The sequence below is a fragment of the Oratosquilla oratoria genome, chromosome 39 (genome assembly GCF_046742065.1).
Source record: "Oratosquilla oratoria isolate Oo_2021 chromosome 39, ASM4674206v1, whole genome shotgun sequence".
Classification (NCBI taxonomy): domain Eukaryota; kingdom Metazoa; phylum Arthropoda; class Malacostraca; order Stomatopoda; family Squillidae; genus Oratosquilla; species Oratosquilla oratoria.
This window is the reverse complement of record NC_134815.1, coordinates 42,478,359-42,496,119: the sequence shown is the minus strand read 5'-3', so window position 1 is coordinate 42,496,119 and position 17,761 is coordinate 42,478,359. Positions and strand designations below refer to the sequence as shown.

At 36.8% G+C, this 17,761-nt stretch overlaps 1 protein-coding gene across 7 annotated transcripts in view; it reads right to left on the bottom strand.

Moving 5' to 3' along the window:
* LOC143020376 (zinc finger protein ubi-d4 B-like) overlaps positions 1-8,437 on the bottom strand; it is a 92,827-nt gene extending 84,390 nt beyond the window's left edge. For 2 of the 7 annotated variants that reach the window (XM_076176766.1, XM_076176767.1), the window contains exon 1: positions 8,223-8,425. In XM_076176766.1, the coding sequence (XP_076032881.1) occupies positions 8,223-8,269 (47 nt within the window). In that variant the 5' untranslated portion in view covers positions 8,270-8,425. Of the gene's footprint in view, positions 1-8,222 lie in introns of all 7 variants that reach the window. The other 5 variants (XM_076176763.1, XM_076176761.1, XM_076176764.1 and 2 more) reach the window with 5 other exon arrangements.
* Positions 8,438-17,761: the final 9,324 nt, after the last annotated feature.

The following is a 17,761-nucleotide window of genomic DNA, read 5'->3' as shown; positions in this document are numbered from 1 at the left end:
CGCAGAGTATGGGAGTCCAATATATTTTACGTTTCGCCCAGCAGGGCTTCTTCAGAAATAACATCGATGAAAAACATTTTACTCCTTATATAGCCCGAGCCTTGCGGGGAGAAACAAACATTAAAATGGTGTACTCACAATTTGCGCAAATTGCTTGTTACTTGTAATTAAAATTGCCAATGGTTTGTTAATTGTAAAAAATCCACTATTCTGATTTATATTTTCTATGAGGGATATAAACGCCGATTCTAAGCATCTACGTTTCATTGTATCGTTTTCATATTTTATAATCTTGGAATTATTCCAATCAGCATTGTGGCCGGTATCGAATCTATGTTTAACAATGGCATTATTCATATTGTATGTTTTCATATCATATTTATGTTCTAATACTCTCTTATCAATACCACGGAAACTTTCACCAATGTAAACCTTTTCACAACCTAGACATGGCACACAATAAATACCTGCTTGACGAATATTTTCCCTGCTCTTATTTCGGTTTTTAATGAGATTACCAACTGTTACTGAGCTGGTTTTAACAACCTTAACACCAGCCTTGTTTAATAATGGGGAAATATTGTCTGCAACTGAGGTATTAGGTAATATGATCTTCTTTGTATATTCTTCTTTTATTTTTCCAACTCTTTTGTGAATAATTCCAGCTTTCTTCTTGGCTTGTTTTTCATCGATGTTATTTCTGAAGAAGCCCTGCTGGGCGAAACGTAAAATATATTGGACTCCCATACTCTGCGTTTGGCCTCTTCCCTACAGAGCTGTTGCAGTCATTGCTGCCTTTACTCACAAGAACATACTATTGAACAAAATTAATTACAGTAATTGGTGTCTTGATTATTGATAGACTGAGAACATGTAGCCCACAATGACTGACAATGATCCTGTGACCCTCCCACAGATCTTCTTAGAAAGAAACTTTGGACTCTATCTGTTTTGCATTAATAATGGACTGTTTCTGTCACCAACTGAAAGTTGTATGGGAAGAGGAGCAATTGTTAGTTGTCAGCTCACAATGTGTGAAAAAGTGTAGGAAATACAGTTTATGTTGATAGACAGAATTATTGGGCCCAGTCTGGAGAGCAAATGTCAGCCCCTCTGGGCTGCACCTCCTGATAGAAGTGAGGGGGTTGATAGGTTTTGAAAATGGACGGTTTTGTGTCCATCTTACAGGACCACTACATACGGGTACTCCTCACTTGCCTCAGGGCAAAATTAATAATATTTTAATGCAGCCCAAAGGGAATTTTCCCCACCTTCAATGTTTCTACATGAAGGAACAGAGAGGGAGGGGTCGCTGATTAAATGAAGTGGCCTTGCTGTGGATGTGCTGTGTCTTGCTGCATTGCTTCTGACCCAGGGTGATGGTTGAGATGCAGGAATGACCCATCATCCAGGAGGAGCCAAGATGAGAGGGAGGGTGGGTCAGTGAATGGGAGTGGAATGGTTGGGGATGAAATGGATGGGAGTGGAATTATGCCTTTTGACTTTGGCTACCATCCCTGGAAGGGGGGAAGAAGCCCTTGGTATATGTATGCATGTACATAATTGTTGCCTTGTGTTTTAATGACTGAAAACCCAAAGCTCCACAGCAGTATGCAAGTCCTCTCCTATACATCATTCTGGAAACTCTAACTGGTGTTTGTGGTGTACATTATTAGTGTGGGATTATTCCTGTTACTGTTAAAAGTAGCAGGGGAGCTGTTGCTGGATGTTGTTGTTGTTGTCGTTCCCTAGACTGTCTGTCCGAGCAGTCCCGTCTCCCCAAGGAATGCCACAGCCGAAACTGGGTTTTCCCACAAATCTTTTATAGAGTGTATGTTGTGTTGTTTGCGTGCATGATTGTGTATAATGCAGTCTTCCATTATGTGTTGTATGGTATGGGGTGAAGTGTTACATCCTTGGCAGCTGTTCACAATGCGGTCATCCAGCCTCTTCTGGCTCTCCCTGTTTGAAAATGTGGTGGGAAATGCTTTCTAATAGTGCTGACTTTCTCTAGACAACACTATGTCTCTTCTATATGTGACTTATAATCCTGCCAAGGGGCTGTTGCTGGTTTCCTGAAGGCCATGGGTCTTCTGTAAGCAAGACCTGGGACAACAGATTGATTGATATAATAGGTACATTTTTTCGATGTATGAATACTGAATGAGACCATATCAATCGAAATGAATCACCAAATTGGAAATTGAATGTCATTTCTTCATTTTTACTTGATACCAAACTACTTTTATGAGGTCTCCATTGAGGGTCAGTCACATTTACTGCATTATTCTGATTCAGTAGCACCAATGAAACACAATTTTGGAAACTAACAGCTGGGTTCCCAAAACCTATCAGATTTTGAAAACTTGGAAATAGCAACCATTGCATTATGCTACATAGACGTAAAGAAATGGAATTTGTTGTCGCCTTAGTACATTGTCCAATTTGATGAATTCTGAAATTTTCAAATAAATCAAATGGAGGGGACTGACTTGATTAGATAGGAATTAAGAATCTGTCTGATTACTGGGGCTATCTCGTTGAGATCTACTAAAGTCCGTGCGTTCCAAGGAATCTGTTCAGGGTGGGGCAGAAGTAGAATTTCCCAAGTGTAACGTTCCCAATCTGACAACCAATTATCAGATAGTCACCGTCACCTTACCCACCCCCATCCCAACTATCTCACCTGCGACACCTTCGAATGGCAACACGGGGAAAAAGTGCTGCCATGTGTCAGAATTTATTAAAATCATTGTTATAATCCTAAAAAGTGATACTCTTTGTACTATACAGCTTCCTTTATTATATACAGAATATATATATATATATATATATATATAAAAGAGAGAGAAAAAAATCAAATAACACATACTGTAGATGGGAAATAAGAGTGGCATGTAACATACTATGGTTCATTTGGTAGGATAGCTAGTGGTAAATCATGATTACAAAGGATTTACAAAGGCGGAGCATGCCGACAGGAGACCTTTTGATCCATATCTAGGTCGGATGAGAAAAAAAAATCATAATAATAAAACAATAAATAAAAAACTATAATAATGTAAATAACAAATAAAATACATAAATGCATAGGTATAGTTAAATAATAAACAAACAGGTAAATAGTGAATAACAATAAATTGACATATAACTAATAATAAATGAAAATCAGACAGACAAATGATAACAAAACAAAAACAAATAATATAAGATAAATTATAATCATTACAGCATCTTACTTAGGTATTTATCTAAATGATTCTTGAAGCTTCGAACTGAACTACATTGCACTACCTGTGCAGGAAGTTTATTCCATTCATTAACTACATGGTTGGCAAAGTTGTTTCTACCTACTTCCAAATTGAATCTATTTCCGGACAGTTTGAGACCATTGTTTCTTGTCTGATTCTCATTCAATGTGAAAATTTTGTCACTTTTGATGTTGTCAATTCCCTTTAAAATCTTAAAGACCTGTATCAAGTCACCTCTGAGTCTACGCTTTTTTAGGGAAAACAGATTCATGTGTTTTAGTCGATTTTCGTATGATTTATTTTTGATATTTGGAATCAGTTTTGTGGCTCGCCGTTGTACTTTTTCCAGTCTGTCAATGTCTTTAATAAGATTTGGTGACCATACGGAAACAGCATATTCCAAATGTGGACGAACTAACGATTTATATAGCTTGTTAATGAGTGATGGACTTTTGAAATCAAAAGATTGCGCAATCAGTCCCAGAATCTTATTTGCTTTCTCAGAGTGGGGCAGATGTATACCACACCCTGAATCTCCCCTGGAGTGTACAAACTATAATCAAATGCCTGTTTAATTTATGATTGACCCAAGCTCTATATGCTCAGTGGCCTGGGTTAAAGACTTGGTCATGATGATTGCAATAATTATTTGTAAGACACCACTGTACACTGGTGACTTATTTCATAATAATGATAACAGTTAAGAAAATAAATTTTGCTCAAAGATTACCACATCAGCTGATGGTGTTGGGGGTTGGATAAAACAAGAGGCCTGGATCATAGTGTGTGGTCAACTTCACTTCCTACTTGCAGTTCATAGTATGTTCAAACCTTTGCTGGCAGTGATAACAGACAAGTTCCATATACTCAGTGGCCCAGGTTCAAGACTCTGTCATGACTGGATTAGTTATTCATGTGATATCAATGAACACTAGTGATTTATTCCATAATTATTCAAAATGTTATAAACAGATTTTTTTATATACATATTTTTTGAGTGGAGGAATATATCCAAAGTCTATCTATCTATCTACATACCAAGAACTTTTTCTCCCTCATAAGGGAGGTAGCCAAGTGAAAGGCATGTTCCTACTCCCACCCATTCCACTCCCCTCCACCACCCTTTCCTCCTTCTCATCTTAACTCCTTGTGGATATATGAAGAACTATATCCAAAGTAATACACTATCAAATTTCATTGATTACCTGGATCACAATCTGGGTTTATGTTTTTGTTAAAGATTGAATTGAACTGCTTTGCCAGAAGAATGCACTCTCCAAGTGCTTTTAGGTTTTATCATTATCACTGTAAGATTTTTCATTAGAAACAAAATTACAGCCACCCTTCCCCCAACACAGTTTCATGAGCCGCGGTTTTGCGTATTAGCAGTTCATGTATTGAGACACTTACTCATCAATGGTGGGGTAAGTTTTTGTGTATCCATGGGTTACGTGCGTATCCATTGCGACACCGCAATGAGCTGTGGCAACACCGTACTGAGCCATGGCAGCACTGCACTCATATGTGGCAATGCTGTTACTGTGCAGCCTGCACATGTTTACATTTTTGCCCACCAGGGATAAACAAGATGCCCCTGCCTCGCAATGCCACTGTTTTACTTAGTGTCTTTCCGACGAGTTATAGTGAAATATACAAGCATTTCAGGACTGTGTTACTACCAAAAGGTTTTGGTAATTTGTGAGTGAACATATGCACACTATTTGTGTGTGATAATATTGTGTGTTGCTGCAAATTTGTGAACATTTTTGCCCGCCAGGCTATACATATAATGCAGCTTCATCAGTGCAGTTTAATGGTTAGTTGATTTGATTCTATAAGATTTATGTCATTTAGCCATTCAGCACAGTTTAGTGCTGTCCTCCAGGAATAGAATACCCGTGTTCGGGGAGGGGTGACTGTACTGCAAAAATTATGGCAGAATGTTCTGAAATGTTTGGCACCCAACTCTAAACTAGCATAGCTGTTTCTGAACTTGTATGGATACTACTGTCTATTCATATCAAATGCCACATATATCGGTAAATGTTCAGTTTTGCACCTGGATGCAAAATAGCAATAAAAAATTAATTATTAATTTGATAAATTATGATGTATCAACGTAATATGCAATTTTCTTGGCGGAAATAAAAAACAAAAAAGTTGCTAAAACAGATTTTGTAAGTAATGAAGTGCCAGACAAATGGTACGCTATGTTTGTTATGATAGATGCTGACGTCAAAGAAATGAAAAGATGATAAATTCATCTAATCTAACCTAATCTGTATTTAATAAATCAGTACCTGCAATTTATAGGTCATCCGGATCATCGTCATCGTGAGAGACGTTGGCGGACTGTTCCATAACTCTCTCAGGTTGTGGTGTATATAGGGTTCTTGCAGCTTGAAGGAATGCATGAATTTCAGCTCCATATCACTCCTTCAAGAATATGTACCTCGCGAGGTACTGCCGGAAGTACCGAGGCCGTACAACTTGTAACTGACATTTCAACTAGACTGGGCAGACGACAAACACTTGACAGAGAAGATGGAGTCCCGAACCTATGCTAGCAACTTCGTTCGTTGGTATATTTGCTTGTAGCAAGGTATTTTTTATTTCTATTTCCACCAAGAAAATCGCATATTATGTTCATGTATTATAATTTACAAAATCAATATTTAATTTTCTATTGCTATATTGCCTCCAGGTGCAAAGCTGAACAAATACCCATATATCTTGTTAGTTTCACACTGACATCTTTTAGCTTAAAATAAATAAATTGATAAATGAATAAATAAAAATAAGAACAAAAATAATTGTTGCTTTCAGTTTGACAAGTGGGAAATCCACAACCCCACAGTTGCATGCAATAGTCCCACCTACGTATCTCTCTTGGAAGCAAATTTTGACATGTCTTTGTTGAATTTTTTATTTTCATCTGACATGTCAATTTCTATGGCCCTGATCCATCCACTGCTGACATGGCACTGCAGGGCCCAACTTGTATCTATAGCTCCTTTCATTTAGATCATACCATTAAGTGAATAGATGGGTCTTCAATTTCTTTTTAAACATCAGTAAGGGACACTTTTTGTCAATGGCTGAACGTGGTCTGAGGAGGGGAACAGTTAAAGTTTAACCATTTTGGTACGATGAAGCCTATGTAGGCGTCATGAGGAACGATTGGGTACATGAGGATGCCGGCGTTGGTGTCTTATATATATTTTGTAGTTGTACTTGAGTTACTCCCGGATTCTGTGAACTGGTTTGATCATATTTTCTGAATTTATTATTACTCAAGAGTAACAGAGAATGAGTAATACAGCAGTGACTTTTTATTTTGTAATGCGAATAGTGCGATATATCGTTCATATGGCAGCCGATACTGCACGCAAGAATTTGACTTGTACTCAAGTGGTTAAAGATCTTGGGTCCAGTCCAGAGACTGAATCACCTCCTTGGGGCTACAATTCCTGATGGAGATGAGGAGGTTGAAGGTTTATGAAAATGGGCACCTTTGCTGTTCATCTTGCAAGACTATTATGTGCAAATACCAGCCACTGGTCCCATTTGGAACAACTGTGAGTATTGATATTTATTAATGTCACTATGTAGCACAATAGCATCATTGCTGTATACATTTATGCATTGAATATTCTCAGTTCATCCATGAGTGTATATGTCCAATGGGGCTTGCCGGCTAGCTTGACCCATCACTGACTCAGGCCATCGGCTGCTTGAGGCACCACCTTTGTTTTGGTAGATGCAGAGGTCAAAGAAATTAAAATTCGTCTACTCTAACCTAACCTAACCATGGTGAGCTGACTAGGTCTTGTAGATGGGCCAAGCTGCCTCTACACCCCACTGGGTACCAGTAGTTTTATGAACGATTAAAACCTATTTCATTTTTAGAAATGGTATTTTCATAACCATGATACAGAAAGACTGTAATATTCATATTCAACAACAGTACTCTTAAAATACAATTGTCCTGTCCAACTTCACAGGTTACTCTTTGACCCTTCTTGTGATAATCATTACAAAAGTTTATTCCAAATTATCTGGACCATTCACTGATACCAGGATACCCCTACAGCCACCACAACACCCTGCCAGAAGCAGTACAGAACCAAGGACAACTTGCAACGTGCGGAAGCCGACTTCAGCCGTGTCATTAACAGACAAAATTACCGAAAGTAAGTATCTTGGTTTGTATTTACAATGGATTGTTGATAATCTTGTTATGTTTATATTGGGAGGGGTTGGAAAGCAAATGGTATTGCCACACAGAACCACTAAACACCAAAAGTGCACTAGAACTCATCATTTGGGGGGATTTTTATTTTCAAGTTGTGCTCCAACCTCCTTAAAACAAATAATCTTAAGAAAAGTAATCTCACACATGACAAGTGTTAACTGTCCTTAAGTGATCATTTGCAAAATACTCTAATAAAAGCTGGATACTATGATCTAATATGGATACAACTTGATAATCAGTTACATAAGTATAAAGTCTTCCAATTGCAATTATAAGTTGCCAGATGGTTCCAGCCATCATCTATATTTAATGTAGAAGATAATAATTTTTTCATATACATGGGAATGAATTACTTAGTACTGGATGGTACCTCATCAATTTTTAAAAAATGAGGCTATGATGGGTACCTTAACAATACAAGTTTTACAAGTAATATACAACATGATGAACATCCACCCCACTGCCTCATAACAGAAGATATTACTGTCAACTTGAAAATATGTAAACAAACTATATCTATTTGCATTACGCACTTTCTAACCTTAATGCCTGGACTTTTTTGTTTTGAAATGCTTCATTTCGTCCATGTGAATACGGAAGGAAAATTCATAAGGCGGAATAAAATGTTTATAAAAATGATAATACAAGTGATGAATGATCGTGGCTTACCCATTCCGCGAAGCCAAGCCCTTCTGTCATTTTCAATTCGTGCTTACCTCATAATTTTGTCAAGAGCTGGATTTTCAACTGCCGCTACAGCCATGATAATAAAATCCACAAGTCAATGACTTGACCAAGTCGTTCCTAGCTGCACAATCGTCCTTTCTTCATGTAAATGTAGACTTTCTACCTTCCTTGCACCATCTTTGTTTACCGTGTCTTCAACAGACGCCGATATCATGAATTCGAAATTAAAAGAAATACAAATAAATATATAATCAGAATATTTAAACAGAACAAATAATTATTGAACAAAGTTATCTTCATCAAATATAGAAACATTTTATTTATATTCTTATGTAGAATTATTCATTTGTACTTAAATTTCACTTATGTCTTGAATTTATTTCATCCTACACGGGAAGGCACAGTATCATGATGGAGCGAACTGCGGAGCATTTGAGCTGAATTTACTTCTTGGGTTTTATTTTCTCTTATTTTTCAAGGATGAAAGTATCCTTCTCTGGTGACCCTTGTTAATTTATTTCCGCTTTTCTACATTATATATATATATAATTATTTTACCATTCGAATACAATACTATAAATTTCGATTATTGATCATTACTCTTAATTTTTTTTTATGTTGTCTTAAAATCTTCTATTTCTGGATTTTATTTCGGATCTGCTGAGCTCATATAATCATGGAACAGTTTCCAAACTTTATTAATTTTATCTGAACGGTTCGAACGTTCTGTAGTTATTTGGTGCATATTTCACTATGATATTTGTCGATGGTTTAGATTATATTACTTTAACTTTCAAATAGGTTGGTTTCCCGGATCTTACCATTCTATAAAAGGGCGTTTTTATAAATAAAAAAAAACTCAATCAGTCGATCTAAAGGTTATTCTGTTGTAAAGACTTTTTAGTTCAACAAACCTGGTAACTCTATTTGGTACATACTGAGGGTCCTTTTCATATATTGTTTGCTAGCCAATCAATCAGTCAATCAATCAATCCGGTGCATTAGTTCCCTCTTACATGAGATCCACTGCCCCAGGGACACCGGCCACGACCTCCGTTAAGTCACTCGGTGAAGTTATTTTGTGTTATCTGGAGTGTTTCGAAGGCATTGTAAGAAACTTTTTCTGTATCTTTGGTAGCTCAATAAATCTGCTTCGTCTGTCACATGTGTTGTCTAATGTGCAAATAGATGGATGTATAAATGGTACTGTGAAACAGGTATGTCTTGTAAGCACTGTTAGGGAAAACTGTATATTCACTAAAATGAAGTGAGCAATTCATGGAATCACGGACTAAAAAGTAAGTCGGGAATGAAGACATTCGAGTCTAAATAGCGATCCGCAGTTTCTAAAATATAATTATCTTGTGAAAAAATCATTCATATTTATCAGCTATTTTGACGGGATTCGACTTAATTTCACTCTCCAAAATGCCATCCACTTATGGATTATGTCGTAGTGACTCACATTGTAAGGATAGACCGCATATGAAGGGTGATACTTGGATCCGTTTTCTCAAACCAAATTTCAATTTTGAAAAATGTCAGCGATGGGTTCTGATGACCTCACCTGAACTCAACGACCGACCTTACAAACCAAATACAGACGTGCCGCGACATTTGCTCACACCAAGGCAACAAATGCTCGCAAATAGTGGCAGAAATAATATGATGTAGATGTGGCATGCTTTGGTGGGCGTTATACCAGGCCAACTGAATTTACGTATAAATTGCGCGGATACCACCAGGGAATGTTAATTAATCTGTTGCTACAGTTATGTGAGCATTTGTCCTAAAGCATTTGACGTGGAATCGTGCGTCATGTGTGTGTGTGTGTATTTACCTAGTTGTATTTTACGGGAAGGGGAGCTATGCTCGTAGTGTCCCGTCTTCATATCTCATTTTATCTAAACTATTTTTAAATTCATGTATTGTTTATGCACACACCACTTTCTCATCTAACTTGTTCCAGTTGTCTATTACTCTGTGAGGAAAGCTGTTCTTTTTCACATCTCTTCTATAGCTGTCTTTCTTGATTTTCTTTCCGTACCCTCTTGTATTTCTATCATCCCATTTTATCAGATTCTCTCTATCAATAATTTCTATGCCTTTCATGATTCTATAAATAGCTATCAAATCTCCTCTCTCTCTTCTTTGCTCTAGTGTCTGTAGTTCAAGTTTTGCTAGTCTCTCTTCATATGATAGTTTTGAGAGTGTTGGTGCCAATTTTGTAATTGCTCTTTGTATTCTTTCAAGTTTTTTATACATTTTTTTTTTGTACTTGGTGACCATATCGTTGCTCCATATTCCAATCTTGGTCTTATCAGAGTGATTAGAATTTTCTTCACCATTTCTTCATCCAGGTATGTAAATGCCACTTTGATTTTTTTTTTATTAAATTATAAGTTTCTCCAAAAATCTTATTTATATGTTTCTCAGGTGACATATTATTCATAACAATGACTCCCAGGTCCTTCTCATTTTCTACTTTTTTTTATTCCTTCTTCTCCCAATTTATATGATCCTGTTATTCTGTTTTTGCTTTTTCCAAATTCCATTATACTACACTTTTTAGTGTTGAATTCCATCTCCCACTTCCTACTCCATTCCCATACTTTATTTAGATCACTCTGTAGTGACTCACAATCTTCTTTCGTGTTCACTTTTTTTTTAATAGTTTTGCATCATCTGCAAAGAAGCTCATATAGCTTTCAATTTCTTCATCCATATCATTGATATATATAGCAAACATTATTGGGGCCAGAACTGTTCCTTGTGGAACACCGCTTATTACGTCATCCCATTTTGAGTGTTTGTCTCTTATCACTACTCTCATTTTTTTTTTTCGCAAAAAGTCTTCCATCCATTTAAGCAGTTTGCCCTGAATTCCTCCTTCAGTTTCTAATTTCTTAAGCAACTTCTTATGTGGTACTTTGTCAAAAGCTTTTTTTAGGTCTAGAAATGCACAATCAGCCCATCCATCTCTTTCTTGTATTATATCTATTAGCCTCGAATAGAAACATATTAAATTAGTGACGCATGATCGTCCGTGTCTGAATCCAAATTACCTTGGATTTAGCACGCTGTTTTTTTTTTCTAAATATTTTACCCATTTACTTTTGATAATTCTTTCACAAATTCTTGCTATTGTACTTGTTAGAGAGACTGGTCTATAGTTGGTAGGTTCTTCTTTATTTCCTCCTATATATATATATATATACGTACTATATTTGCTTTTTTCCAATCTTCTGGGACTTTTCCTTCTTTCAAGTAACAATTTATTATGCTATGTATTTTGTCTGCCAGTTCATTTCTGCATTCTTTCAAAATCCAATTTGCTATTTCATCTGGTCCATGGAATTTTCTAACATCAAGATTATTCAAGTGTTTCATTATTTCATTCTTTGTTACTTCTATTTCGTTCATAGGGGGGGACTTTCTCCTTCCATTCGATCTCTTCCGGTTGTATATTCTCCCTTGTAAACATTGATTTAAAGTGCCTGTTCATAATTTCCGCCATTTCTATTTCCTCTGTGTATTCAACTTCTCCTTGTCTTAATTTCTCCAAATCTTGTTTGTTTTCAGTTTGTTGTTTACAAATCTGTAGAATAGTTTTGATTGATCTTTACATTTTTCTATGATATCTTTTTAATATTTTCTCTTTTCCTCTCTGCACGTTTGTACATATTCATTTCTATAACAAGTATATATTTTCCATTTTTCAGGTCTTTTGTGTTTCTCCAATTTGGTCCAAGCTTTATCTCTTTTGTCTTTTAACTCTCTACAACTTTTGTTGTACCAGCACTTTACATTTTTTTTTTTTTCTAATTTTTGTCTTGGGACATACTTTTCCACTCCTTTTTTTTATTATTATTTTTTTTTTTATAAATTTTTGTCAAAATATTCCATTTCTCTTCTACTGTTGTATCTTTGTGTATTCTTTCCCAGTTTTCATTTTAAAAGAATGGTCTTATTTTTATTAAAATTTGTTTTTTCATACATCAATCTTCCTTTTCTATATTGTTCATTCCTTTTCGTGTATTTTTTCTCATTTAGTTCTAGTTCTATCAATATGTGGTCACTTTTACTTATTGGTGCCTGGTATTCTATCTTTTCCACTATTTCAGGTTCTGATGTGATTATTAGGTCTAGTCTCGATGGTTCATCTTCATTTCTATACCTAGTGTTCTCCTGAATCCATTGTGTCATTGTGTGGTCAGTAATCATCTCAAGTAGATCTCATAACCTCAGCACTGAGCAGACTGATCCCCTGATTCATGAAATTCGCAGGACGTCCCAGTATAAAAACGTGATAGTGGGAGATTTTAGTTATGGAAACATTGACTGGGAATTTTTAGTAGGAGGTCAAGATGCAAAAATTTTCTTAGATGTGGTGCAGGATAATTTCCTAAAACAAATGATTACCGATCCTACGAGGGGAGAGAATACTCTGAACTTACTCTTAACTAATAATGAGCACCTTGCGAGTAACGTAAAAGTGGGGGATAGTCTAGGCTCTAGCGACCATCAAGAACTAAGATTTAATATTATTTGGGAAGAATGAAAAAGTACGAATAACGTTCAAGTAACGGGCTTCAGGAGAGCCAACTTTGACAAGATGAGAGACTATTTGAGACATTTGATTACTTACGGGACCGACACAGGGGGATGTGATTGGGTCAGGCATACGGTCAGTCCGGACGTCATTAGCGCGTTCAGGGGTCGGGTCACGGAGGGTATGCGTACCTTGGGTCAGGTCACTTGCGGGCGCGGGGTCAACAGCCAGGTCAGCGATTTGGACGAAATGTATAGTAACCTAACAGATTTAATTCTAAATGCACAAAATAAATTTATTCCCCTCAAGTCAATACGGAAGAATAGTAATACTCCCAAATGGATGACGGACAGGCTGAAACATGAGATCGGAATGAAAAGAGGACTTTACGTAAGAATAAATAAAACAAAACAAAACGGGGAAACACACCTTAGATCTAAATATAACGATATGACAAAAGTGGTTAAAAAGATTACGCTCACAGCGAAACGTAATCATGAAATTAAGGTTGCCAGACAAACCAGATCAAACCCAAAGGGCTTCTTTCATCTCTACAGAAAAAAAAAAAAAAAAGGAAAGGATAGGCCCAATTCAAAATTACGAAAATGTCATGATAGAATCGGAGGGAAAATGAGTGAGGCGTTTAACAATCATTTTCTCTCGCTGCTTACAAAAGAGAGGTTAGGTAAGGTATCTGATTGCGATCCGATTTTCAGTGGGGATGAAGAAAGTAGACTATCTAATATCAGCATTAGTAAGGTAGAAGTAGTCAAGTAGATTGAAAGACTTAAAGCTACAAAATCCCCGGGTCCAGACGAAATTTTTCCGAGAGTGCTTAAAGAGTGTAAATTTGAAATCTGCGACCAGTTAACAGAAATATTTAATAAGTCAGTAGACACTGGTTTTGTGCCTATTGCTTGGGGGCAGGCAAACGTTATTCCTGTTTTCAAAAAGGGAGATAAATCGTCTATATGCAACTACAGGCCAATCAGTTTGACATCAGTTATAGGTAAAATTCTTGAATCAATAACATATTGTTAATAAACTCCGAGAACACACCGAGAAACATAATTTGATTCATGACACACAACATGTTTTCTCCAAGGGTAAGTCATTTGTTACTAATCTTCTATCTTTTTACACTAAAGTATATAAGGCGTTAGATAGTAATGATAGTTATGGTGTTATTTACCTTGGCTTTAGCAAAGCATTCGAGGAGGTGCCTCGCCAGAGAACACTAAATAAAAACAAAGCCCATGGCATAGGAGGAAAATGTTAGAATGGATTAGAATTTGGATCAGTGACAGAAAACAGCGGGTCACCATAAATGGTGTAAAATCCAGGTGGGAAAGTGTTTCTATTGAAGTGGGGTCCCCCAGGGCTCGGTTTTGGGTCCCTTGTTGTTCATTATGTACATAAATGACTTGGTCAATGGGATTAATAGTGATGTTAGCAAGTTTGCGGACGACACTACAATAGGACGCCAAATTAGATCAGGGGACGACGCCAAGATTCTGCAGGATGATCATAACATGGTCGGTGAAATGAAAAATGAACTTCAATATCTCAAAGCGCAGCGTGTTAAATGTAGGGTTACACAACCTCGAAAATGGATATAGCTTAGATAATACGCTTTTAGAGAAAACTGAGTGCGAGAGAGACTTGGGAGTTCTAGTGAGTCCTGGCCTTAAATCCATGAAACAGTGCATTAACGCCAGGAATAAAGCAACAGGGCATTAGGTTTCATTGCTAGGACGGTTACGAATAGAAGTGCAGAGGTAATTATCAAATTCTATCTAGCATTAGTTAGATCCATCCTTGACTATGCAGTACAGTTTTGGTCTCCGTCTTATAGAATTGACATAAATTCACTAGAATCAGTACAGAGGAGAATGAGCAAAATTATACATGGGCTCAGAAATTTACCTTACGAAGAGAAGCTTAGGCACCTTAACTTACACTTTCTGGAAAGACGCAGAGTGCGGGGTGATCCAACAGAGGTGTTTAAGTGGATCAAAGGCTTTAACAAGGGTAACGCAAAGAAGGTCATCATATTAAGACAACAGGACAGGACTCGCAGTAATGGATTTAAACTGGGCAAATTTAGATTTAAGAAGGAAATAGGCAAGAATTGGTTTACTAATAGGGTGGTCAACGAATGGAACAGACTTAGTAACCATGTAGTGAGCAATGAAACTCTCAATTTTTTTAAGAAACGGTTAAACTTTATGGATGGGGATGGCAGGTAGTAATAGACATGGAACTGTCTAGTGTAGGCCTCATGGTCTCTTGCAGTCTCCTTAATTCTTATGTTCTCATGTTCTAACATATGCAGCAAACACTTCGAAGGTGAATCTACGCCTACTGATGACTACCCACATCCAATCTTGGCATCTCAAGACCAGAGTTAGTCCACCAATCACTAAAACAGAACAATATGTTGTCCAATTCAAATTCGAATCAGACAAGAAACAATGGTCTCAAACTGTCCGGAAATAGATTCAATTTGGAAGTAGGTAGAAACAACTTTGCCAACCGTGTAGTTAATGAATGGAATAAACTTCCTGCACAGGTAGTGCAATGTAGTTCAGTTCAAAGCTTTAAGAATCATTTAGATAAATACCTAAGTAAGATGCTGTAATGATTATAATTTATCTTATATTATTTGTTTTTGTTTTGTTATCATTTGTCTGTCTGATTTTGATTTATTATTAGTTATATGTCAATTTATTATTATTTACTATTTACCTGTTTGTTTATTATTTAACTATACCTATGCATTTATTTATGTATTTTATTTGTTATTTACATTATCATAGTTTTTATTTATTATTTTATTATTAATATGATTTTTTTTTCGCATCCGACCTAGATATGGATCAAAAGGTCTCCTGTCGGCATGCTCCGCCTTTGTAATCCTTTGTAATTCACTCATTGTCAACTACAGAGCCTCAGAGGCTTAAGCCGGGTACACACTGTGCCTTATGCAGATTTGCATGTAGCAGGTGGCGGTGTTGAAAACTGAGCTAAGTGTCCGACTGATGTCTACACTGAGTGGGCACGAAGAAAGAATGCCAGTCTCACAAATGCAATTCTTATCTATATCACTGGAAAACTCTTATAATTCTGAGTATTTTGAATACCATAAATAAGTACTATAAATTAACAGTAATGCAATTAGCAATATCTAAATATTTAATATTTTTATGGCTGGGACTGCGGTGGAGAATAACACAGCCACACCTAACCTAGCCTAAAAACGCCTGCAAAGATGTTGCCAATGCTGGGAGCAGAGGAAGTATAAAAATCTGTTGTCTGCTGGCGCCTACAGTTTTTCGTACTGGCCTATCTTTATTAAGGAAAATAGGTAATTATAAAGTTATTTGGCAGTCTCACAGATGCAATTCATATCTATATAATTGAATAGTTCGTATCATTTTAAGTATTTTAAACCCCGAAAATTAATAGTAACGTCAGTAGGAATTTGTAGAGTTAGTGCATTTTTTTTTCGAGGGGGGTGGGGCTCCCGGGGTAAATAGCACAACCGCACTTACCCTAACTCATTTTAATGTCACCGGTCAGAATATCTCTTTCCTCATATCATGTTGCTTCAATAACACTGAAATATTAGATGTGGTTTCTCGTCCAATCAGTGGGATTAGCAGAAGTGGCCATGGCGGAGAGCGTACCTTTCTACCTTATTTCCACTAGCTTTTAGTCCTCGACACTTCATCCAACGTTTCAATTGAATGTTGCAATAATTGTTAATACGTTGAATGTCGATCTTGGCCACAGGGACATCGTCCTCTACCAATAAAAAATTTGGAAATGGGTCGCGTGTCGACATTACTCTTTTCATATTTTAAACGCATCAAAATTCTCCGCATCTGAGTAGTTTGCCCAACTGCCGATAGAGAACATGGTAACTGTGACGTCAACTTTGTGGTTTGTTATTGTGACAGAAAAAAAACATCCACTATCTCAGCGGGAAGAGAGTTGCATAATGAATCACCTGGGAGAAGAAACTCTTACTGACCTTTGTGTATGTACAGTGTGTGTATGGACAATCTTAAATCTGTGTCCTCGAGAAATAAGGTGAGGTAGTGTAAATGGTGATTGTATCTTGGCATTTGGTGTCTGTTGTCAGGCAAATTCTTTGTACTATTTTGATGTTGGGCGGTAAGAATGATCGTGTTTCTCATGCGGGTTTTGGATTTTTTTCTTTTATATTGATATCTAAACCCACGGTTACACTATTCAACAGGAGGATTGGATTCCAACGACTCCGATGGATTTCGTTCAAGGTTGGAGGATTTGGTTTGGAATCCAAGCCTAGGGATGCCCAACCTTGGAAGAGATCCGAGCGAGAAAAACTGAAAATATTATGTGAACAGTATTCATATTTACGACATATCTGAAAAATATATATATACAACTTATTCAGTAGTAGTAGTATCGTATGGCTTTCTTACACCTCCAACTTTGTATTTGCTAGCCAGTCTATGAATGTTTGATTTGCTTCATAGATAGTCTGGTAACCCCCAGGCACTGCTGTGCCTTATTCAGTGATTCAGTGATGCGAGATGAAATATTCAATAGTAAAAATATCTAAATAGAAAATAAATTTGATGTATATATTGGCAATAATCACAGTTGTTTGACTACGCTATAGTGTAAACATTGCTCGATTTTTTATGCATGAAAACTTTTCTCACTATCTGCTTGCTATTTATAATTTTCGCCGTGATGGAGTGGAATACTGAAATTACCCATGCTCTAATAGAGAGGATACGACTACAAGAGGCACTTTGGGATGTGAGGCATCCCGATTATACTAAGAAATAATGATCATATAGCCTCTTTCTCTCTCTCTCTCTCTCTCTCTCTCTCTCTCTCTCTCTCTCTCTCTCTCTCTCTCTCTCTCTCTCTCTCCCCTCTCTCTCTCTCTGTCTGTCTGTCTCTCTCTCCCTGAGTCAGCCCTTCAGTTGCTGTTCTCTGTGGATGACAAACGTTTTC